Below are 24,197 nucleotides of genomic sequence, written 5' to 3'. Positions count from 1 at the left end.
AAATAGAAATGGAAATATAAAGGAAACGCGGATACAAACCAGTTTAGCACGAAGTGGGCGGAGCTTGATGTGTCATAATAAATGATTGGACCACACAGCGTCCCCTTACGTGCTTACGTGAGTTCACCACCAACTCTAACAGCAGTTTCCATTCTAGCTAGTTTCACTTCACAAGTGCAGGCAGGAAAAAGCGAGCCGCAGAAGAAGAGCTCTACTCAGTATGTTTACATCAGCTGGAGGTGACAGAGCAGAGGCAGTTCTGACAGTATGGCTCAAACTTTCAGTCTATGATTTAGTATGATTTATAACATCGACTGACCGGGAGACATGGGCGCGTTAGCTTGTCTTTCTGTGCTGTGCTGGCTGTGGTTTTGCCCGCTGGTGTCCAGCGAACAGGTGGCTTTTGTAGAGGTGTTTCTGGAAGACCATCAGCATGTTTTGCAGGGTGAGGTGGTCCAGGGGAGTCTGGAAAACCACAGCAAAAAGAAACATGACCTCAATGGAGACCTCATCTTAGTAAGTGATTTAAACAGATACTTGACATGGCAAGTTAGTTTCACTATTCTGAATGTCTTGTTTCTTGAAAATAGAACATGCATTATTTACTATATTTGCATTTTAACACTTTTATTGTATGTCGTCTGTGCCAGCACTGATGCACAAATTATATGTCAAATATTATAGATAATGACATTTTAATTATTAAATATTATATATGAATTCTGATAATATAGCATTAGTTAAATTGTCAAAATAGAGGCATAGCTGTTTTTGTTTTGCTGAACTGCTAAAGTTATATAAAACTGTATTTGCATTTATTCCTTTCACTTGTGCTGTTTGGTGCATTAAATATAATAAATCATGAATTTAAAACTATAGATCATATATGTGACCCTGGACCACAAAACCAGTCATAAGTGTCAATTTTTCAAAATGAGATGTATGGTTTGTTAGGATCGGACAATATTTGGCTGAGATACAACTATTTGAAAATCTGGAATCTGAGGGTGCAAAAAATCTAAATACTGAGAAAATCACCTTTAAAGTTGTCCAAATGAAGTTCTTAGCGATGCATATTACTAATCAAAAATGAAGTTTTGATATATTTACGGTAGGAAATTCACTAAATATCTTCATGGAACATGATCTTTAATTAATATCCTAATGATTTTTGGCATAAAATAAAAATGGATAATTTTGACCCATACAATGTATTTTTGGCTATTGCTACAAATATACCCCAGCGACTTAAGACTGGTTTTGTGGTCCAGGGTCACATATTGCACTAACCAATATCTTGCCATTATAACCCTAAAACATTAAATAATATAGACTTTAAAAATGACAAGCATAAAAAAAATAGTAAATCTCATATAACCTTTTTATTGATATTATAAATATTGACAATATAGCATTTACTTCTATGAATCATTTAATTGAGAAAATAAGTGAAAATTATATTTAAAAAAATGTATAAATTATTTTGATTTGTAAAATCAAATTGAGAGAAAATTAAATGTAACAAAAGACCATTCTAGTGATCATTTTTGATTAAAATATAATCTTCTGTGAAGTTGTGGGACATATTGTGTCCAGTGTCTTAAGCATCTGTGTCATTTGTTTTTCTCTCTGCAGATTAAAGGTGAAGCTATTAAAACCAGCACTGAAAGCAGTGATGGAAAGGATCCGAACCCCTGGATTGGAGTGGTACCTGTCCAGATGCAGGAAGGCACAGTTTCCAGTAACCGCAACCAGGAGTCGTTTGCTGCCTCTGTGGTCAATAAGGTATTCAAAATAATGACTTAAACACAAGATGACTAGGTAGTGTTGATCAAACTGACAGATCTGTCCTACATAGATGAAGCGTGCTCTTGTTTTGGGTGCGTCTGCTCTGATCATCCTGGCTTTAAACCAGAATACTGTCCGAGAGGTGAGAGCTTTGCTGTTCTGATCCATAACCTTCAGTTGATTTCATAATGGTTATTCGATATGTATAAGAATTAAGAAAAAACTGTTCTTCCTCTGTAGATGGATCTCTCTCAGGTTCTCTCAAAGCCAATCATTATCATTCAGACATCAGAAAATGTCACTAAGCTCATTGGAGCACTCCTCAGGTAGTCCTCAATCATTAAATGATCGATTTTCCTCTGAATAAAAAATATTCTGAATTTAGGAATGCATCTTGTTTTTACTTTTATTCAATTAGGGGCCTTCGTGCTACAGCAAAAATCACTTACAAGTCTTTTCTACAGGACAGTCTGGTAAGATATTACTCCTGCGTAGCCTAGTTTCATGCCTGTTGTGGTTCATTAGTGTAGGAGTGTGATATTTCTAAATGCTGTGTCAAAGGGGGCCACCTTGACCCTGTGGTCCAGCTGCGGCCGTTCGAGAGGAGGGTTGTACGGGGAATGGCAAGGGGTCATCTGCACCGGGGAGACCAACTCTCAGGTCCAGGTATGAGTGTTATGAAAACATCTCTTATTATCCAGGGTTACAGCTCAAAATGTGTCAGCACTGTCATGTAATCATCTTCTGTTTCTAAAAGGGATAGTTCGCCCAAAAAATGAAAAATCTGTCATTATTTACGGGTTTGGAAGGACATGAGGGTGAGTAAATGATGACAGAATTTTCATTTCTGGGTAACTCCCTTTAATGTTCCAAAGAAATTAAAAAGCAGTTTTATCAGTCAGCAAAGAGAATTGTCTTCTTTTTAATTTCCTTTTTGTCCATCTGTCCAGAAATATCTCCAGCAGCTCTGGAATACTGTCGTTCTGGTGGCCTTGGTCCTCTCCACAGGGGTCATAGTTCATGCACGCTGGCAGTACCAGGACAACCAGTTTAACGATGATTTAGAGGTGAACACTGTTTTTGTGACAGATTCGGTGTGAAGTTAAAAACATTTTCAAAAGTTCATGACACTAATGTCACTAACTGTGAAGAAAGAAGCAAGTGGAGACTGGAAGGAAATCCTGTCATAAACACTACCGTTCAAGAGTCAGTAAGATTTTTTTTTTTAGAAGTTTTATTCAGTAAGAATGCACTAAATTGATCAAAAGTGACATTAAAGACATTTATAATATTGCTAAAAATTCTAGAATTGAATTTTCTGTTCAGCAAAGAATCCTGAAAAAATTTAACCACTGTTTCCACAATAATATTACAGAAGCACAACTGTTTTCACACTAATAATAATAATAAGTGTTTCTTGGGCACCAAATCAGCATATGTGACCCTGGATGACAAAACCAGTCTTAAGTGTCAATTTTTCGAAATTGAGATTTATACAAGCTGAATAAATAAGCTTTCCATTGATGTATGGTTTGTTAGGATCGGACAATATTTGGCTGAGATACAACTATTTGAAAATCTGCAATCTAAAGGGTGCAAAAAAATCTAAATATTGAGAAAATCACCTTTAAAATTGTCCAAATGAAGTTCTTAGCGATGCATATTACTAATCAAAAATTAAGTTTTGATACATTTACGGTAAGAAATTTACTTAATATCCTAATGATTTTTGGCATAAAAGAAAAATTTATAATTTTGACCCATACAATGTATTGTTGACTATTGCTACAAATATACCCCAGCGACTTAAGACTGGTTTTGAGGTCCAGGGTCACATATTAGCATTATTTCTGAAGGATCTTGTGGCACTGAAAACTGGAGTAATGATGCTAAAAATTTTGCTTTGCCATCACATGAATAAATGTTATTTTAAATTGTAATAATATTTTAGACTATTACTGTTTTTACTGCATTTTTGATCAAATAAATGCAGTCTTGGTGAGCATAAGGAACATGCTCTTACTGACCCCAAACGTTTGAATGGTAGTCTATACACTGTACATAGTTTGTACTATAAATAAAATTAGAAATAAACTATTTGTCTTACAGTCAGACCTAAAGCAAGACATTTTAAAGAGATTATCAGCACTGAAGACGAGGATATACCGGCAACCCAAAGTGAGATGTGACCCAACACAAACTCAACCGGTGGAGATGGACAGTTGTGCAGTTTGTCTGGAGCAATACAACAACAACCAGGTGACAGATCCTCTGCACATTCTTATGCTTTTGTTCGGTAGAGTTATTGTTCTTTCATGAAGAGAGACGGTTTAATCACTGCTCTTTTTGCGTGTGTTTTAGTGTTTGAGGGTGTTACCGTGTCTCCATGAATTCCACAGAGATTGTGTGGATCCCTGGCTACTCCTTCAGCAGACCTGTCCTCTCTGCAAACGTAGCGTGCTTGGTGAGAAAGACAGAAATATTTGTTAACCGTTTTTACTTACTCATCTACTTTTCTTTTTTTTTTTTGCTCCATGCACTGTCAACCATAAGTTGAACTGAACTCTTCTTGCTCTTGTTCTGTTTCTCCCAGGTAATTTTTATTGAGCTGGACCAGGAAGGATTTTGGACTAGGAATTTGTATGAATTGGTTTGACTCTTCTGATTCAGACTTTTCATAGCAACTAAACCCCTCCACTGTACTGTAAGGTCAGAATATCTCCATTTGACCTCTCCAAAGACTATAAACCTTGAGTTCTTTTTCAAGAGACCCCAGGAGTCAGGACTAGTTCCTGATCTTTGGTCAAACCACTTGAGATGTTTCTTGAAGTTAGGTCCTTGTACATGGGATCAGTTCTTTTACGTACATTACTGCATTTCTTGAACCGGCTCAGCAATTCACAGATACACGGATTGTGAAGTCATATGCACAGCAAAAAACAAAATATTTCCAATCTCTTCAAAGTAAGGAAGAATCATACACCCTCAAGTCTCAAATTTTTGTTTAAACAAGGGTTGGCATAAAATTTGCATACAATCCTTAGAGAAAAAAATTAAGAAATAGTATCTTGTCAGTACAATATCTCTCAACCTTTTCCTCTGATACGAGACCAGGGCTGGTGCCTAACCTGGCCCTTTTCCATCCTTTTTCACCCAAAAAAGATGCCGTTCTTGACTGGAGTTGGTTGTGACCTTGAAGTTGTGATCTTGACATCTTTTGAGAACATATAAAATGTTTCTGGACCTTTAAGAAGAAACATTATCATTATATTTTTTTGTGGAAAGGTTGTGTGGTACAGAGCCCCACATGACATAGTAGTACCATTGTCAGCTAAGCCTCCAGCTAAAGTACTAGCACTAATTTGATGGAAAAAAGAGGCATGTTAATCAGGTCTGTTACTCTAAGCTACACAGTAAAGTGAAAGATACATGCGAGTATCAGTATTATTCCATACAAAGAGCTGCAAGGATGCCCTGTGCCTTCTTGCTGCACAGAGAGCGACTTTTACTATTACTGTTGCTCTTAAAAGAGAATTTACAGGGACAGTAAGTACATTTACATGCATTTTAGAAGTTCAGATTCTCTTCAGTTTAGTTTTGAATTGTCATGTAAATGCTTCATTCTAGTCAGGTTTTTGCGTAGCTGGACTAATGAACCTATGCTACCGTTCAAAAGTTTGGGGTTGGTTTAATAATAAATTAATACTTTTTATTCAGCAAAGATGCAGTATATTGATCAAAAACTTTCCATTCCTAATTGAATCCTCAAAAAATGTATCATAGTTTACATAATTTTAAGTAGCACAACTGTTTTGAAAGTTGATTTCTGAAGAACCATGCAACATTGAAGACTGGAGTAACGGCTACTAAAAATGCAGCTTTGTAAAATGCAAATCTATTTTAAAATATACTAAAATAGAAAACATTTCTTTTAAAATAATTTTTGTAATACATTTTGCAATACTTCTTTCAGCTGTACAGCTGGCCCCAAAAGATGTGTTCCTAATCCTTTTAATTTTCAATTACACATTGTGTCATTAATACTGGAACAGATAGATGAAGACTGTAGCTCGTCTATGCAAAAACCTGCTGTAGCTTCATTATAACTGTGCTGTGCATGTAAATGTACTTAATGATAGAAAATAGGAATATGGAATCTCAATACAGCCAATCAGAGCATCTCATTAAATGAAATCTTGATCTGTGCTTAAGCCAAATTTCCCCTCATCTCTCACGCTTCAGTCATGATACATGAGCTGTCTTGACTCCACGCTATCTCAGGAGGGCATCTGCCGGACATGTAGACAACCATTACATCAAATCACATGAAACACTCACACAAAGAGGAACAATATAGAAGCACATTCTTAAGAATAGTATTTATTCTTGTTTTATCTTCTAAAGGCTTGTTTTATTTCAAAAGCATTCTTAAATATGCTTTCTATTACAAAATGCTTTGAATTTATCCTAGTAAGTAGAAATATGTTACTCCACATGGCAAGAGAACACTGCCTGTTCAAAGTCTATTTGAGGAAAAATGACGCCTCTCTCTGCTAGAATGATGAATGCTCACAGCCTTTGGCACAAAAGGGCTTGTGTGTTGAAATCAGACTCTGCAACCTCAAATGGGGAGGTTTCTCAAAAGACTGCTCTGAGGTCAAGTCTTAATCACTTTTTAAACCTTTAAAGAACTGGAACAGGATCTTATGAGCTGCATTGTTGCTTCGATAGTGTAACGTACCACATATTGTTAAGGTCATTCTCAAATTTATTTTAGATGCTACATTCTCAAACCTGATGTTCCTTTATTTATTTATTGAACTTTCTTCAACAGTGCAATAACTGTTTGTACCTCTCCTCTGTTCAATAAACTCATGTGTTACAGGGCAAAAGACATGACTCCTTTGCCTTACAAAACTGTTGTTTTCTTGTTATACATTATGCTGTCTATCACTAGCAAAAAGAACATTAAAAAAATAGATGATTATCTTGATCCCTTATAAACAGACATCCCTGTTTATTTTACTAAGCACTTCAAACTCCAACTCAGCCTGTCTATTCATACTTCAGAAAATAAACTGACTGAGAACTCATTTTCAATCTGAAAGAATGACAGGTCTATGTAATAGACCAGAGTGTCATCTCGATGCGTATCGATCTTCTGTAAATGAGGAGCTCCATTTAACCTCAGGTACTGTTTTTGCTTTTAGCTCTCCAAGAACTCTGCACTGTGCTGTTGTTCATGTAAAAGTCTTAGGAAGGGATCATGCCCTTGTTCCTCTTCCTGTCAGCCATCGTTCTGCGACTGTGATTGGCTCCTCTGCTCTTATTCGCTTCTTTTCTGCGACGGTCCAAAACGGTCTCCTGCGTCTGGCCCCGTCCCTTTGGCCCACCTTCCACTTGACTTGCTGGTGGTCTGTAGCTATCAGGAACAAACAAGTAAAATCAATTAATGACTGACTGATCCATGTTTTAGATTAGTTAGATAATAAACCAGTGCACATGTGCAGTGCAACAATATTCCAGTCATGGTTACCCTTTTCTGCTTTGCATAGCAGCTCTCCTGGCCTCCGCTCTCTCTCTGAGGACTGCTGGGTCCTGGACGAAGTGATCCTTCTTCACAGCATCATTCTGATCAAAATAACACAAGAAAAGACCATGGTAAATAAACAGAAATATGCATAATGTGAGAATCTAAACCTGTAACTTACTTCAAATCAGTCTAATATCTATTAACAGGGAAAAGAGAAAAAAAGCCAGATACTGAAATGTGATCTATAACAAGTCTAGAATAAGGGACGAAAATCTATTTAAAATAAAAAATAAAGCGATTTAATCAAACCTTGTCCTCTTCCTCCTCGTCTTCATCATTCTCCCGAGTCTGTTTGCCTGTTCTGAGAACCTGTGGGGTAGTAAACGGCCTAAAAGAAAAACATTTAAATGTTAACTTAAATGTATTTGACTGCGGTAATCATAGTTATCATGACTATAAAAATACAAATATTTATGACTGTATTCTTCATCTTCAAACATTAAATTATCAAGCTTTTATTTTGAAGGAAAGCCGATAAGCCATGTTGTGATTTTGGTTTAATTTGGATTGGATTCATTTGGTAATCTTTGGATTGCATTGCATTTCTCAACTCAAAAAATGGTCTTTGAAAACCCATTTTGATCAGCCACATTAGAGGGAGATGCAAGTTTATGTACATCAGTCACAGCTCATACCTGCGGTTCAATAGTTCATCCTCTTCATCCAGATCATTGGCTCCTATTTGGTTGATATCATACGTGTCGTCATATTCGTCATCATAATCATACATGCCGAAAGCATCATCACGGTCTCTGGAGGGCTCATTTTCTATGGGAATCTCATCCACCACTATCTGGTAGGCTTGATATCTCGCTCTCTGCTCTTCTATGTGCTGCTTGTCATCGAGCGTGGCACGCACACTCTCCCCCTGTCTGAAAAATGCAGAGATATTCATTTCTAGTTGACACAAACCATCTTTCACAGCTTGAGCTGAATATTTCATAAGCCCACTTTCATGCGGTTCTGAAGTCAGTTTACGCTGTACTTGTCAAAGACTATTTTCTCTTGACCAAGTGGACGCATTAAATATTTAGAAGCTCATTTAAATAATCAGACTAAATTTAGAGTAATGCACCGCAGGGCAGGACAGGGTAATGCTTTTTTTAAGTGGGAAAAGTTGATACTGAATTCTAACTTGGGATCACACAACTCACCTCCGGCCTTTCCAAATACGATTCATATCCAGTTGGTCACGGTTGAACACGTCAAACTCGTCATCGTCAAACACGTTTGATCTGGTGCTCAAAACTGAGGGAAGCTCCTTCTTTGCCAACCTACAGGGAACCATTACAGGGCCAGTAAGCAACAATGAAGTGGACCTGGGGCCTGTACCATGATGGTGGCTGAACAAACTCAGGGTTACAGGATTAGTTTTGAGTTGGCAAAACCAAACCAGTCCAATCCGGCTTTGTTGGTAGGTACCATGAAGCTGATCATCAACTTTCTCTGTCAACTCAGGCTTGATCCCGAGTTAATGGAGCACGTGCACATGACAGTGTGACATTGGTAATGAACAGCCAATCGCATGCCTTGAAACTGTGATTCACTTCTCCTCTTATTTATATTGCATATCCATATGTTTAAGTTTGAATTACTATTAAACTCAGGTAGCTTGTGTAATGGATTAAGGGTATAATATAAAAAAAATACTCATCTCTAAAAATCAGACAATTTTATCTTTAAAAATGTTTTATAACGTAGTGTCCTTTAATTTGTAGTAAGAGAAACTGGAGGAGTGGCTTTATTGCGTCAGACATGTCACTTTCCTTGAAGCTGATTGGTCAAATTTCGCTTTGAGATCTCTAAGCCAGAACATAACCTGTCCCGGAGCAGGTTAGCTGTGCAGTGTAAGTTACTATGGTGATGAACACCACTAAAAGCCAAGCCACTTTCATGGTGCCTAAAACCCAGGATTGGTGCAAACTAAACTGAAACTTACCTGGCTAGCCAGGTAAACCAGCTTCATGGTACAGGCCCTTGAATTGAACCATAAATCCTAGACATTTCAGTTGGACTTTACCTGGCCATTGCCCTGTCCAATTTGTCAAGAGAAGGAGACAGTTTATCTTCCAGGATGTTGTTAATGACAAGTTCAGTATTGTATCCATACTCCTCCAAACATGCCAATATGAATCCCTCTCCCAAGTCCGGAAGCAGCTCTCGGATATGGGACAGAAGAGACTCTAGTTCTCCAGCACTCACTGTGCACACTGCTCCCTACAGGACCCGAAAAAAGAGGGTAAAAAAAACCCAAAACCTTTATTTTACCAGGAAACATACTGTTGTAGATATTTTAACAGTTAATGAACTTACGTTCTCTCCCTTACGGGGAACATGAGTCATAGCTTCCGCTCCACTCAACTCTTCACTGTCTCCCAACACTCCTGCTCCTTCCTTCTGGGAAGCTGCTGAATCTCTGCCAGTTTTGCTCTTGGCTCCTGCGCTGTGATTGGCTAATGAGGGGAAGCTTCTCTTTTTCCCCACACACTCCCAAGCTGACTCTACACCCTGCAACAGGTAAGTCGTCCTGGTGTCGTCTCTTGAGTGGACAGATCAAGGAGAATAGCAGAAAATCATAGAAAGGAGCTTAAAAATGTTTGAAAACAGGCATTATTTGGATTCTCTGTGACGAGGCAAGATTTTGAAGGCAAGTCAGGCAGAATGTGCTTTGTGGTACTCTACTTGCACTACAGCTTAAATTGACAGTGGGTTGACAGCATATACATTGTTAATGCTGCAATATCCCCACTGGCATTGCAACATTAATGAAATGAATGCTGTGCATACATGGTATGGGATATTGGTATTACAGGAAATGAGCACCAGTATTGGTATCAGTGCACCACTAATTATAAAGCATGTAGGAAAACAATTAGAAATTAGGACAGCTTATTTCTGGAATCATTGAGGTCATCTTCTCTAGTAGAAGCCTGAAAGATGGCAGTATGCTTCCCCTTTTTATTACGTTGGAAATCAGCACACAGTGTTCCACTGGACTACATTAAAGGATACAAATGAGGGAAGGCCTGCTGAAGGAGACTGATGTCATCTACTATAGGGAACTGTTCATCATAATCTGCCAGGAATCTGAGAGATAAAGAGAGAAACATTGTCTGTGATAGATTACATACACAACCATGACCTTGCTGAGAAATATCAGCATAATTTACCTTTTCTCTTGAAGGAAAGCTGTGAAGGTCTGTAGAAGATCATCTACACAGGATGCCGTGTTTTCAGTGCTGTGAAAATGAATGAAACATAGGATCAAGAATATCTGGTATTCATTCTAATCTTTGTTTATCTAATGTGGTTATAAAGCATGTCTTTTTTCCTAACCCCTCCAGTATGGGCTGTAAACACGTGTGTTGGAGCAGCAGGTGAGCAATCTCTACCATTTTCTTTCTTGAATGGGACATTCGTCTCCACATGTCCTCCTGTAAACTGAGACAGATTGTATCTAGTTTAACCAATCTGTATAAATTCATGTTTGTAAGAGAACATGTCAGCCATTCTAACCTTTTACTGAAATTTCTCTTCTTCACTGCTTTCTCCAGGTCTGGAACTGCCATCTCATAGAATGACGATAATCTACATTGAGAGATGCTTCATTCATTATTTTTGTATCGGTAATAACAGGTATGAAATTCTGCCCTTGAGGACACTGTGTGAATTGTAGATTGGATGGTGTGGATGTATGTTACCTGTTAAGAAAGTTGTGTTGTTTGAAGGTAGAACAAGCCTCAGGGAAGATGTCCAGGAAAGAGTGGATAGTAGTGCAAGTATCACACATGTACAACACCAAGTCTGCAAGCTCCTACAAGACATAATGCATATATAAACATAAGAATTTTATTTCCTTCTTTTAGGACACTGTGTGAATTAAAGTTAGTCAGTATGAGTAAAAAAAGTTTAGTTTTGGTTACCTCCTCTGGCATGGTCATGGCAGTTTGGCATTTGTTTCCATTCAGTTTGAGGGGTTGACCAGTTCCTGTGTCCTCTGACTGAATACCACACTTCTGTAATATCATATCAAACACCTAGAATGTATACACAGAGATTTTAGGAAGTTCAGCTGAAGTTGATGAATCAAAGCATTTAGAAATGTCTCGCGATCACATGAAGTACCTGGCTGATTGAAGGTATAGTCTCATTTAGGTCTCCATAATAACTGGGCTGTTGAGTAAAAATGTTCTCTGGAAAAAGAGTAAAGTATGAAATCTTAGTTTTAAATATGGAAACCATTGTGGGTGATTCAAAAAAATCAGGTGGGTTCTTAAGATATTCATGTATTTTTTTAATTATATACATATACTATAAGATTTTGTGTAGTACCGATCATTTTATGTAGCAGTTGGGAATTTCCTTTCCCAAACAGCACACACAGATCCAGAATTTTGGGAATGTCAAATAGGTAGTTGTTGTAAATGATCTCTGCAAACACTGCAGGGGTTATGAAGTTCTCCTGAGAAAAAAAAAAAAAAATACAGTTTTGAAAACCCATTGAATAACAAATATACCACTAGCATACATTTACACTATTGATCAAAAGTTTGGGGTCAGTAATATTTCTCTGTTTGGAAATAATTAATGCTTTTGTTCAGCAAAGATACATTAAATTGAACAAAAGTAACAGTAAATATTTTTTTTATTATGTTACATAAAATTCTACTTTAAATAAAGGCTGTTTTTTTAACCTTTTATTCATCAAAACAAATTTAAAAAATCCCAAAAATATTAACCGTTTTCAAGACTGCTAACAGTAAATGAGCACTAAATCAGCATATTAGATTAGATTTCTGAAAGATTGTGTGGCACTGAAGACTAGAGTAATGGCTGCTGAAAATTAAGCGTTGCCATCACATGAATAAATTACATTTTAAACATATTTATATATTTTAAGTCTTGGTGAGTATAGAAGACTTAAAAACATTAAAACATCTTACTGACCCCAAACTTTTGAATAGAAGTGTATCTACTGTAGGACTTATAGACTGTCCAAAACCACGCTGTACAATGATTATAAATCTTAAATAATTCAGTTACACAATATAATTCATGTAAAAAAAAATTTTTTTAAAGTTAGTCGAGTTTGTTTACCTTAGACTCTTTGTGCGTAGCCATCCTGAGGAAGACCATGAACACAGAGCGATGAATGTTCCTCTGCATGTCGGCCACAGCTGGACTAGACGAGAGACCAGATGGGTCCAAACCACGCGGAGCGTGTCTCAAATAAGAGTCCAAACATATCTGTAATGACTCATCAAATACCACCTTCAACGGAGAAAGAATAAAAAAGAAACAATATGACATCTGGCTGGCCGCATACTGTATTATATAATGTAAGGGTCCAAAAACAAAAGATTTCTAACTTCACTTTACTCAAATCTCCATGAACAACTTTTGTATTGTAGAGAGTCAAACCTGGCACCAGAACTTGTCATGAGGTAAAGCCAGCAGCCACTCCAGATCCTCCGAGATGAACTGAGCATTCTCCAGAAACTCCTCCACCAGCGCCGGTGTGCCATCCTCAGGTGGGGGTTTATAGCTTAAGAAACATCTCTCTTCTTTACGGTTAGGGTGCTGATGGGAGGTGGCATCATCATTCACACAACTCATAGAAGTACTGGACTATAGTGATGGTTCAGGTCAGCTCTAGGTAATTATGCAGGGAAAAGCCTTGAAGTAAAATCTACACTCACCAGAGCTGGTAGGGTGCGTTCTTTGCCTTGTGGTCCAAAGGGCTCAGTCACATGCAGTTCATCTAAAGGCACTTTTGCACACGCCATTTCACCTGCCCAGGTATTTGTCTGCACTGCGGGTAAATCGGAATGAAATGGCGGTTTAAGAGATGTTATTAGTTCTGGTTTATGTTTACTAGTAGGTCTTAAACAACCGGCCTAGGTGCTTTGAGTTGTCACTATTTTGATTGACAGATTGACTGTCTATAGAGGGCCTCACTGACAGGCTAATGTGTCAGAGATCCACAAGCAGTGAGAAGGTTGACAACACCAAGAACATATTTTGTCATGGTTAAGATTGTCTACACAAAAGTTCAATTTAATTTGAGTTTTTCTCCATTTGATTTTAGGCTCGTTACACGTAAGATGACTGACTCGATGTCTACAGCATTAGCGACCTGGCTAATGCTGCCCGTTTCATTGAGCTCAGCATCTTTATTAAAGACAACACAATAAACAACAGCGGTTTTCATTATCAGCAAACGATTTTAACAAAAAGCAGGCATCAGTAAAAACAGGACTATTTTGTTGTTACTGACAACGAGTCAGAGAACCACAACGAGATAGAAACTAAGAAAAAAAGTTAGCTTTCTTGCGTTTAAATAACAAACGACATTGTTCGTCTTAACAACACAGAATAAAAATAACGTTTATTAAAAATCAAGTGATAAAAATGTCACCTCTTCACTGAATTTTTCAACAGCTCAAGGCATCACATCATTCTGCGTGGACATCCGGTGTTCTCGCGCTGACGACATTTCAAAATAAAAGTCTTTTAAAATAAAAATTACACAAGGAGAAGCTATATAAACCTTAAATAACGTGACGTTACAATGAAAATCGCGTTTTTATACTGGTGTCCCTGGCTTGACTGGCTTTTTTTTAATTTATTTTTAATATAGCCTACATTGCATTTACACCTACTGAATGAAATTGTTGAATCTTTGCTTGTCAGTGAAGTCAGCTTTCCCCCCATTTTACCAATTTGTAACTTACAATATAGAGCTATCTGAGTCTCTCTTTCTGTCTCAAAATTTTCCAATTTAGTTATTTCTTAATAGCACGAAAGAGCACTGTACATTTGCAATGCCAAAAAAATCAAGTTATTGAAGCAGTATAACTAACGAGACATAAATTCCAGTTTTCATTCGTTAAAGCTAATGTTGTGGTTACTGCATAATAGTTACAAGAAGTGCATGACTGTACACCATTACTGCGCTTGTTTTACGATAGAAACTCCTTTAGTTACATTCACTTATTTATTTTCAGTAGTTAATGTGAACGTTGTTTTGTGCATTTTATTACCTGAATGATGATTAAATAAATGCGTGATATGAAGTAACATCAATAATGGAATGAAAATACAACAAGAAGGGCAACAATAACGATTACTCTTCTTGCAACATTGTGGCCACGTGACTGTTTACGCGACACGTGCAAAAAATGTTTACGAAATCGAGACAATCTGCGTGTGGTAAACGGGATAATTCTCCACCAGAGGGCACAAGATACCAACACCACACCAACAAACCCACAAAACACATAGAAAGTTTAGTTTTGCATTGGGCACCGCTCACCAAACTCAGTCTTCCAAATCTCAGCGAACTGAGCTGTGTGTTTTGATATTTGACTAATATGATTTTGATCAAGGTCTTCAGATGTTTCATTCATGATTTTCCTTTGAGGTGTGCGTGCGTGTGATTTCTCCATCATAGCAAAAACGCAAGTCTCTACTCCGCTTCAAACCTCAAGACAGACCAGGCCCCCACTGATGGAGCGCGCGCGTGTCGCCTCCTCTATTTGCGTAGCGAAGGCTCCACCTTTCAAGCATTGCAGTGACCTCAGCAGCAGTGGGCTGAATTGAGCTGGGTGGGATTTTCAGTCTCGTATTCCCGATCGCGTATTCAAGGATCACGATTTAACGGTGTATGTGACGGAGCGAATACGGGTTTAGCCGGCTGGCGCGGAACGGTGCAGGATTTGTGTTCGTGTTTGCGTGCATCTAACGATAGGGATCAAATAAACGAGGAATGTGGGATTTACAGAATGCCCAACAGCGTTGGAAAAAGATTTAAACCCACCAAATACATCCCGGTGTCCACTGCCGCCACTCTTCTGGTGGGATCCACTACTTTATTCTTCGTTTTCACGTAAGTTTGCGGCGATTTCGTTCACGCGCTATTTCGTGAAACGCCGGGAGAGATTGTAAGCTGGTCACTGGACTAAGTTTTATGACAGTTAAATGGCCACAAGGCCTGTGGTTTGACTAAATGCCTTGAGCTATTTCTGTTATTATTGTTCATTTACACGTTTAGTAAATTGATGTGCATTAAGTGTGCATTTTGAGGGGTCTTTAAATGCTAAATGATATTTGTATTTTCTGTTGAGATTTCATATGTGAAATGAGTTCAGCTGGTTTTCTTAAAATACTCGTGCTGTAACACACTCCTTGATAGAGTAAGTTAGAGACTGAGCTGATGTGCGGCAAATAACTGCCTGCTAGTTGAAGCTTGTTCTCTTCATTCATTGCACTGGTTTTTAAATGTAATGTGCTTTTGAGGTTTTGGTGTTCACGTGATTTACATAACAGAAAGATACATTGCTTAAATGCATTTGGCTTGAATGTACAGAGTGCATTGATCTTTGCTTCAAAAGCTTTCACCTACTATGCAAGGCTAAAGTCATTACCAAAGATCACCATAAAATGATCTTTGTAAAGTGTATTGATGGCCGGGAAGTTGCTTTAAGGCCGAGGCTTTCATCAAGCATTGAGTGTGATAGAGCAGCTCGTGACAGGCTTTGATTTGATGCAGTTGTTTGAAGAATCAACATTAGGCTCAGTGTTTTGGATCACTTTAATGATTCTCTTTCAGATAACAGTTCAGAGTACACTGTCTTTATTTCATCATCTTGCAGGCATAAACCTGCTGGCTCTTGGTGTGTTTTGTAGAAAGAGCATCTTGCAGATTGTGCTGTCATGATTGTTTTGTTTTTATAATCATGGATTAGGTCAGTACAGAATTTCTTCTTAGCATTTTGTGTACTATTTTAACACGTTTTTGTACCTGCTACTTCATTTTGAATAGTTATGCAGTATGACAAGTGATTTTTTTTAATTTAAAAAAAAAAATACAAATGCTGTATAAAGTGCTGCGGCTGTGAGATTTCTCTAAAGGTGTTTTTCACTTTATAAAACAAGGCCTGCAGTAAATATAAATGGATGATATTTGAATGTTTTTCTCTACAATGTAAATAACATACACCCATACTGAAAATGTGAATTTTGAAGCAGTTGTTTATTTTTATGCACAAATGGCCAAGTACCCTCAAGTTTTGTTTACCTGAGACCTTATTTTACTAATTATTTGAAAAATTCCATTAGAAAAACCCAGAGGAAAATCTCAAGGAAATCCAAATTGGTCTCTCGGGTTTTGACGTCACAGCTGCAGCACTCTGTCTCATAATTAATACAAGGTCATAAAGCCTCATGCATGATTATTATAAAGGATTTAGCAAAATACTGATTTAAAAATTGTAGATTTTCTAGCATGGATCGCAGTATATGTCAACATGCTAGAAGTATTTCAGGTCTAAATACCCACTTGCATTTAATTTTTGAGATATCTAGACACTTGTAGGATTCAGGGAATTCCACAAATACACATTTGTGGTCTCTAAAATAAGTTACTTTAACATTTCGTACTTGGATTACATTTAAATCAGTGCTACACAACTAGAAAAAACTGAGGAAAATAGATGTGGTGAAAAAAAGTAGAAAAACTTAAGTACCCATGATGCACTGGGTTTGATCAGACTACTGTATCTGTGAGCGGGGATACAATCTGTAGTTTTCATTAAAGCCCTGGAGATTGGATGACATGTTTTAAATGATCACAGATAAATGCGGGTAACAGAAAAATAATACACATTGTTCATTTACTTATACTACATTGTTACAATACAAAGCAAGTTGAAAACTGGTGAACGTACGCTTTAAACTTTTATTTATTTTTTTTTTTTTTTTTAAAGACTATAATACATTTGTGTACTGGTTTGGGAGCACGAGCCCTGAGCAGATGGATGATCTGTGGATTAAGAGCTCGACCCATAGCTGTTTGATATTCAGGATAAATATACCGTTTTGGAAATAGGGATTGTTCTAATGTAGACCTTTACATGCTAAATTTCCTATGCAAATAATAGGAAACAGACTGGTTTTTCAGTTTCCTGTGGTAGCCATTGAGAAGGTGTATCTGTGTCCAGCCTCTGACCTCCAAAACCTCACTGCCATCTGTATTTAAAACAGCACTCAGGTGCAGCACCAATAATGTCAGTACCTAAGGCACACTTGTTCACTGACTGCTCGCTAGACAACGGTCGATAGACCTTCAAGGTAACAAAGGCCGTGTGATGACTTTATCCTGATTGTGAGAAGTGATGGGGGTGTTGTCAGGCATTTTTACACAGATCTTAACAAGGTTGTTCTTAGTTGGTTTTCCATTTGGCCTCACTACATCATTGCATTTATGTTGAGGACAGTGACATAGCCTTTATGATCTTCCCATATATCATTTAAGACGTTTCTTAGTGGCTTTACCGCTTTCTAAGACATATTCATATCATCAGTTTTTGAGATTCAATTTCTGACAATTTGCAAGCAAAGGGAGCAAGTTTACTCCCTCATTTTTATAGAGCGTGAACTACTCAAGTTTCCTAAGAAAATGAGCCTTTAGAGTCAATCGCTTGTAATTATGACCAGAACTACTTTTGTGAGTCAAAAGATGAATTATTAAGTAGCCGCATTAAGGTCTTCGTTCAATGCTGACAGATTTTTTTTGGAAATAGGATTCTGTCATTGTGAGTACGATGTTCAGTATTTGAGCTTTATAATGATTTGCACATTTATTCATCTTGAAATGAAGAAAAATGTCACCTTTGAGACTTTTTTTAATGGTTTGTGTAGCAGTTTCACAACCAGTGAAAAGAAAACATATCAGTGTGAACTGTCAGATAGTGTCCCCCTTTTAATTTGTGTCTAACCTCTTTCCCTTGTTCCCTTAAGGGGGGCAGATTGGATTAACAGCGCTGTGTGTGCAGATGTCCTGTGGTCTGGAGTATTTCTAAACATTATGGTGACATAATGGGCTACAGTTTAAATTTAATGCCGTTAATGAAGTGCTCATCTCCATTTATATTTATCTTACCCTGCTGTGCTTTCTTGTTAATGGGTCTGTAATATTTATTTTTATGCTGTTCTGTTAGATTTGACGATAAGCACTTGTTCTCTGTGTAAGTACGTGCACATAAAAATATACAAACTCTTTTTGTGAATTCAGTGTCTTAGTGTTCTGATGCAGAGTTTAGAAATGTGAATATTTGATATATTAATTCAAGTGTCTGATAACACATGTAGACACTGCTTTTGTTTAGCAAACTGTCAGGAAAAGAATATTATTTGGCTGATGAATTGCACATAATTCTGTCGATAATGAATCTGTCAGGCCGGAGACTCAAACAGAGCAGAACAGCGGCGTTTATTAGTGTATATGCCATGCAGAAACGGCAGCGTGCAGATGACATGATGGGAAAAACAGAAATAGCATGAGGAAGGTGGTTTTAGGGGATGGAGATGTAGCCCACAGTCACAGAGAAGGTTTGGCAACCATATCTTTCTTCTGAGGAACATAAAAGAAGATGTTTTGAAAAATCTCAGTTTCTTTTCCCATGAAATAAGTCAGTGTTCTTCAAAATATCTTTTGTGTGCTGCGAAAGAAAAAAACATACAGTTATGGAACAACATTATTATTATTATTTGTCCATGCAGTTAATGGACCCAGCTGAAATTCTTTCAAATATCTTCTTTTTTGTTCTGCTGAACAAAAGGAAAGATTTATGTGAGTAGATGATGAGAAAAGTTTCAAGACAGAAGTGCAGGTGAAAAGGTACATTAAATATTGTTGCCTTTTTCCCAGAAAAGATTTCACAGAAGAATGGCATTCAAATATAATCACCAATCGGTAGTACTAAATCTTCTAAAACTCTTTCATCGTCACATCCTCCTCATCACAAATTATCCAATATTTGCAGCATTATTTACACGCCTGGCGCGGATATGGATAAGCGATTTTGATTTCAATCTAGGTCATTTTTGTTTTTAGTTGAGAAGTGCTGTGCTGCTGTCAGTGTTGGTGAATGTCCATGAATCTCTAATTATATAAATCATTCAGATTCTGGGACTGAGAATTCAGAAATAATTCTCATAATCCCAATTTTTTTTTTACAGTAACCATAAGGTTGCTTACAACAATTAGGTGCAAGCAAGTTTCCCTTCATATGCACAGACAGATGGAGAAAGCCTGACCTCAGATCTGTAACTGTTCATAAAGCTCTGTGAATACAGGCCATAAACTTTAATTATAACCATGAGCAGTTTGTGGATTTGGCTGCAGTCTTCTAAGTCTCGTTCATTTAAAATGATTTGTATTTCTTTTGTGTTCCCTAGAGGAAGCTGCACAAGATGAAAGTTAAACTGGTATAAATTTTCATTGCTGCTATCTGCATATGCAGTGTCATTATCTGTGTACTGAATGGGGAAAATTGCATTTAAATAAATGAGCAGATATCTACCACTCTTCAGGTGTAAGTTAGTGCAAATGAAATGGGAATTACAGGGATAGCTGTTCAGTTCTAAACAAAAATGAAATCATATCCGTTTCTTTCAGAGCCCTGCAAGCTCACTTAAAACAATAGAGACAGCTATGACTCACTCTCACACTATATGTGGGACTCGCATTAGAATGGATGTGGGAATCTAATTTTGGACGTCATAGCTCATGTATTCTTAGCTAGAGGCTACATGACAGTAATGAGATCAAATCTGTTTCCCCTGGTTAGTTGACATTAAGTAAGGGGGGTGCACATGAAGATTGATACAAATGGTGTTAATTTGGTATAAGAAGATTGGCTGTGGCTTAAACTAGTCTGTGCACCTTCTGAGAAATACAATTATGCTCTATTATCAGTTATAGAAATGCATAACCATAAATTTCCAGCATAACATTTTGACACCTGCAGCTGTTGGCTCTCAGTCGAGAGATGGATGATAGTTGAATATGTGCACGGGCCTTTTTTGCCTTCCTGTACACTGCCATTCAGATGTTTGGAGTTTGGAGATGTTTTTGAAACGGTAAGAATTTTCTTACACTCACCAAGGCTGCATTTATTTGATTAAAAATATAGCAAAACCACTAAAGTATAGTGAAATGTTATTACACTTTAAAATAACTGTTTTCTGGTTTAGTTTAGGTGAATTGTTTTTCTGATGAGGCTGGCAATTGCAAACTGTTGATTCTGTATGCGTGGCTAAACTGTTGGACCTGTTTTCATTGATTGCTGATGCAAATCTCAGACAATCTATCAGCAATGAACTATAATACACAGAAACATTATCTGTCTGTGTATTGATGATCCTGGGTTCAGATAATGGAGATGGATCAGAATGCAGTCTGTGAGGCATTCTGAATGGATCTATTGGAGACTTGAGCTTTTCGTTATACAAAAATATTGGAGCTAAGAATGGAGCGACTGACCTCAGATTCAAGTTTTCCTTTGAGACATGCAATAATTTAGCATCTAATGGAGCAATGCTGCAAATTAATGAAGAAATGCCCATTTAGTTATTAATTTATTTAAAGGAATAATTCACCCACAAATGAAAATATGCTGAAAATTGTCTCATCCTCAGGCCATCCAAGATGTGGGTGAGTTTGTTTCTTCATCAGAAAAGATTTGGAGAAATTTAGCAATGTGTCACTTGCTCACCAGTGGATCCTCTGCAGTGAATGGGTGCCGTCAGAATGAGTACAAACTGCTGATAAAACATCACGACAATCCACAGTCCATCAATTAACATCTTGTCAAGTGAAAAGCTGCGTGCATTTAAGAAAACATTGTCCTATCACATCAAAATCCATCATTTTGGACTGCTTTGTAAATGGTTGATGCTTGATCTGTGAATATTTCTCTTTATTTTTCACTGGAGAAAGCAATATTATGGATAGAGAGCTTTTTGTCTTTATGGATTTGTTTGTTGCAAAACACAGAGGTTTTGATGGATTATTGTGAGGCTTTTATCTGTTTGGACTCTCATTGTGACGGCACCCATTCACTGCAGAGGATCCATTGGTGAGCAAGTGATGTAATGCTACATTTCTCTAGATTTGCTTAGATGAAGATACAAACTCATCTACAGCTTGGATGGCCTGAGGGTGAGTAAATCTTCAGCAAATGTTCATATTTGGGTGAACAGTCTCTATTGGTTAAAAATTTAAAGTGTAGGCTTGTTTCTACTTTATTTATTAATATTTTGAGTAGCTCTAGCCACAGGCTGCAGACTAACTCAAAGAGTCAAGTTAAAAAAACGGAAGCTTTTTCTTACAGAAAAACTTGATTTGATGGTCAAGTTAGTGAAGCTGTAAACTGTGCTGACCCTCAAGTGCCTGAGAATGTCGAGCCGAAAAGAGGTTTGTCATGGCTCTCCATCCAGTATGACAAATCAGTGGATCGTACTATCATTGCACAGCTAGTACTCCACTAAAAGAATTTTGTTCGGATGCTTTTCTCAGCAAAAGAGAATTTTCTGACAATGTTTCCCCTGAGAACAGCACAGCAGGGTGTTGACATCTGCAGCGTGCCACGGCAGAAGTGCTGCCACTATGGCTGGCCGACACTCATGCGTTATTGCACACTGTAAAGGAGCTTGAACTTTTCACTGTTTCTGCATTCCCATTGTAAAATAAACCAGCGGGATATTTATTAGGGTTAGATCACGTCAGTTGTTAAGATTGCAAACTGCTCTCAAGCAGAGACGGCACGGGTCATTCAAGGTACTTTTGGGGAGCCGTCAGATGATCATGTGCACCTGTTTGAATAGTGAATTTATCAGTTTTTAATTTTCATGAATTTTAATTACACAAAGCTTCATTTCAAGACAGACACTGAAAGTAATGCTAACTGGATGTTCAGTTAGTGAGTCAGATGATGATTCAGTCAAACCAGGAACTAATTTCCTAAGAAGATTTTGAGTTCCAGTAAAAAAAGTTCTTAAAAAGTCATTTTAAACTTGTCTTAAAGCCCAAAATGTTTAATTTATTGGGTTGCTTCAGACATTACAATAGCTACATAACACATATACTCTGGATGCACGAGTACTCTGCAGTTGATCAGTGAGTCTTCATCATGAACTACCAGATAACACCAAAGTCATTTTCTTCTTCAGAAAAACTTTTCAAGAATAGCAGTTCTTAGGTTTTTCCTATCATTTACCATTTTAAGGTATTCATAAATCTAGACCCAGAATGTGACGTAATTCTACTGGTATGATAGTGAATACTACATGTGAAGAGTGTATTTTTCTGTTATTGTGTGGATAATTTGAAGGTAACAAAACATATTTTTAGGACACCTAAGGCAAGTAACTCCCCAGATTGTTTGCTTCCTCGTAGTAGCGTTCCCTCTCATTACAAGATGGAGAATCCCTGCTGTACACGCTTCTGAGACTCATAATGAACTTAATTGTCCTGCTGGGCTTTGCTTTGCCTCATCTGCGCTAGCAGATAGGTCTGTTTTTGGCCAGTACTTTCCATTCATTCATCAGCATAAATTAATTTCATGTGGTGCAGGGATTTACATTCAGAATGTAGACACTTCACTCAAATGAAACCAGGTGATTGCCCTGTTATTAAATACACAAAAGGCTCCTGACCCCACACGAGAGCTAAAAATATGGTCTTTCTGCCGCGCCTCTATTGGCTTTCGTAATCATAGCCTGCCTGGAAATCTTCCCTAAAACACAGAGGCTGCCTGTTCAGACCGGCTGGGGTAACTGGAGCTCTCGGTGTGTGTGTGTCTGTGTGTGTGAGAGAGGATGGATGTTACCTCTGAGGTGAAAAGGCCAGCAATGGAGCAGGAGAAAAAGAGAGAGATGGCAGGCAGGGAGGGAGGGAGCTGAGTGAGTAGGGCTACTCCTTTTTCTCCATCCCCCTTTCCAACCATTCATCTGCCCACTGGCTGGAAAAGCCTCTGACTTTTTTTTTTTTTTTTTTTTTACGAACATGTGGAACACATTTAACCACCTCAGCTGCGCCCACCCGAGCTGTCTCCACCCTCCTTTCCCTCACTCTTTTCCACCCATTCTGAACGCTCTTGCCTTCTACGCCTACTATTTCACTGCATTTGCAGTACTGCGTTCTTGTATTTGATTAAAAAAGCAGTACGTCATAGTTTTAGCCCTTCGCTGTATTTCAAAGCACTAATAAATCAGAAAAAAGGGATATTGAACTCTTGGGGTTTTGGGTTTTTTCAAAACTCGCAATTTAAATACTTTGTCACTCTGTTTAAGATGGTGCAGTCAGTCGGATAAAGTCTTTTCAGTTGAAGTCTGCTATTATGAACCCAGAAGATGAAGTATCCTCATGGAGACTGTCACTTCAGAGAGAAGGTGCTGTCAATCAAACTGTTGAAAGCATCTCAGAGGTGCCACTGGTCTCTGGTGCTTTGATGTAGGAGATGTAAAGGCCAGCTTGGCCCCTATGGGTTTGTTATTTTATTTATATACAATAAGTTATATATGTGGTGGGCCACTAAATTAAATAGGCCTACATTTATTTTCAAAATTCACTAAAGCACAGTCACTTCTGTTAATTGGCCAAGCTAAGGACCTCTCAAAATAGTCTCAAAATAACCAAATTATTGGCATTATTATTTAATAATATTTGCATGTAAATGTAAGGGAAACGGTAATAGGAAAGATACACAAAAGTCTCATGCTGATGAAAGCTGCATTTATTTGATTAAAAATGCGTTAAAACAGTAATATCTTAAATATTATTACTTTTTAAAATAACTGGTTTCTATTTGAATGTTTTTTTAAAATGTAATTTATTCCTGTGATGGTAAAGCTGAATTTTCAGCATCATTACTTCAGTCTTCAGTGTCACATGATCATCATTACAGACATCATTATAATATGCTGATTTAATGCTCAAGAAAAAATCTTATTATCAATGTTGAAAACAGTT

At 37.5% G+C, this 24,197-nt stretch overlaps 3 protein-coding genes across 6 annotated transcripts in view; 2 read left to right on the top strand and 1 right to left on the bottom strand.

Moving 5' to 3' along the window:
* Window positions 1–118: 118 nt before the first annotated feature.
* rnf215 (ring finger protein 215) lies at window positions 119–4,522 on the top strand. The gene is made up of 10 exons (XM_058774852.1): window positions 119–516; window positions 1,636–1,785; window positions 1,859–1,930; window positions 2,029–2,114; window positions 2,207–2,261; window positions 2,350–2,454; window positions 2,739–2,855; window positions 3,898–4,047; window positions 4,150–4,252; window positions 4,382–4,522. Exons 1-10 carry the CDS (start codon window positions 328–330, stop codon window positions 4,393–4,395), a joined length of 1,041 nt encoding a protein of 346 aa, XP_058630835.1. The 5' UTR covers window positions 119–327; the 3' UTR covers window positions 4,396–4,522.
* On the bottom strand, window positions 4,476–15,295 carry ascc2 (activating signal cointegrator 1 complex subunit 2). 4 transcript variants are annotated; one of them, XM_058774849.1, is made up of 19 exons: window positions 15,201–15,295; window positions 13,081–13,193; window positions 12,803–12,961; window positions 12,479–12,652; window positions 11,714–11,843; window positions 11,507–11,574; window positions 11,305–11,418; window positions 11,083–11,195; window positions 10,898–10,969; window positions 10,718–10,822; window positions 10,552–10,620; window positions 10,394–10,468; window positions 9,695–9,920; window positions 9,402–9,598; window positions 8,536–8,655; window positions 8,017–8,253; window positions 7,631–7,709; window positions 7,325–7,419; window positions 4,476–7,210 (listed from the first exon to the last, which is right to left on the bottom strand). In XM_058774849.1, exons 2-19 carry the CDS (start codon window positions 13,165–13,167, stop codon window positions 7,042–7,044), a joined length of 2,289 nt encoding a protein of 762 aa, XP_058630832.1. In that variant the 5' UTR covers window positions 13,168–13,193; window positions 15,201–15,295; the 3' UTR covers window positions 4,476–7,041. The 4 variants fall into 4 exon arrangements, with proteins under 4 accessions (XP_058630832.1, XP_058630830.1, XP_058630831.1 ...); XM_058774847.1 differs by lacking the exon at window positions 15,201–15,295 and adding an exon at window positions 14,697–14,860; XM_058774848.1 differs by lacking the exon at window positions 15,201–15,295 and adding an exon at window positions 13,800–13,867.
* zdhhc8b (zinc finger DHHC-type palmitoyltransferase 8b) overlaps window positions 15,136–24,197 on the top strand; it is a 60,565-nt gene continuing 51,503 nt past the window's right edge. Inside the window, exon 1 of the mRNA XM_058774851.1 lies at window positions 15,136–15,269. Within this exon, the coding sequence (XP_058630834.1) occupies window positions 15,166–15,269 (104 nt within the window). The 5' untranslated portion in view covers window positions 15,136–15,165. The remainder of the gene's footprint in view (window positions 15,270–24,197) is intronic.

This window comes from Onychostoma macrolepis, chromosome 05, assembly GCF_012432095.1.
Source record: "Onychostoma macrolepis isolate SWU-2019 chromosome 05, ASM1243209v1, whole genome shotgun sequence".
Lineage (NCBI taxonomy): Eukaryota > Metazoa > Chordata > Actinopteri > Cypriniformes > Cyprinidae > Onychostoma > Onychostoma macrolepis.
Note: the sequence above shows the minus strand (reverse complement) of the source record. Positions and strands in the feature narration are given on the sequence as shown.

Coding starts and splice junctions, on each gene's coding strand:
- rnf215 (XM_058774852.1), top strand. CDS start 328: ATGGGCGCGTTAGCTTGTCTTTCTGTGCTGTGCTGGCTGTGGTTTTGC. Junction 2,115..2,206: donor CTCATTGGAGCACTCCTCAG/GTAGTCCTCAAT, acceptor TTATTCAATTAG/GGGCCTTCGTGCTACAGCAA. Junction 4,048..4,149: donor AGCAATACAACAACAACCAG/GTGACAGATCCT, acceptor CGTGTGTTTTAG/TGTTTGAGGGTGTTACCGTG.
- ascc2 (XM_058774847.1), bottom strand. CDS start 14,832: ATGATGGAGAAATCACACGCACGCACACCTCAAAGGAAAATCATGAAT. Junction 11,196..11,304: donor CCATGACCATGCCAGAGGAG/GTAACCAAAACT, acceptor TATGTCTTGTAG/GAGCTTGCAGACTTGGTGTT. Junction 10,823..10,897: donor AAGAGAAATTTCAGTAAAAG/GTTAGAATGGCT, acceptor AATCTGTCTCAG/TTTACAGGAGGACATGTGGA.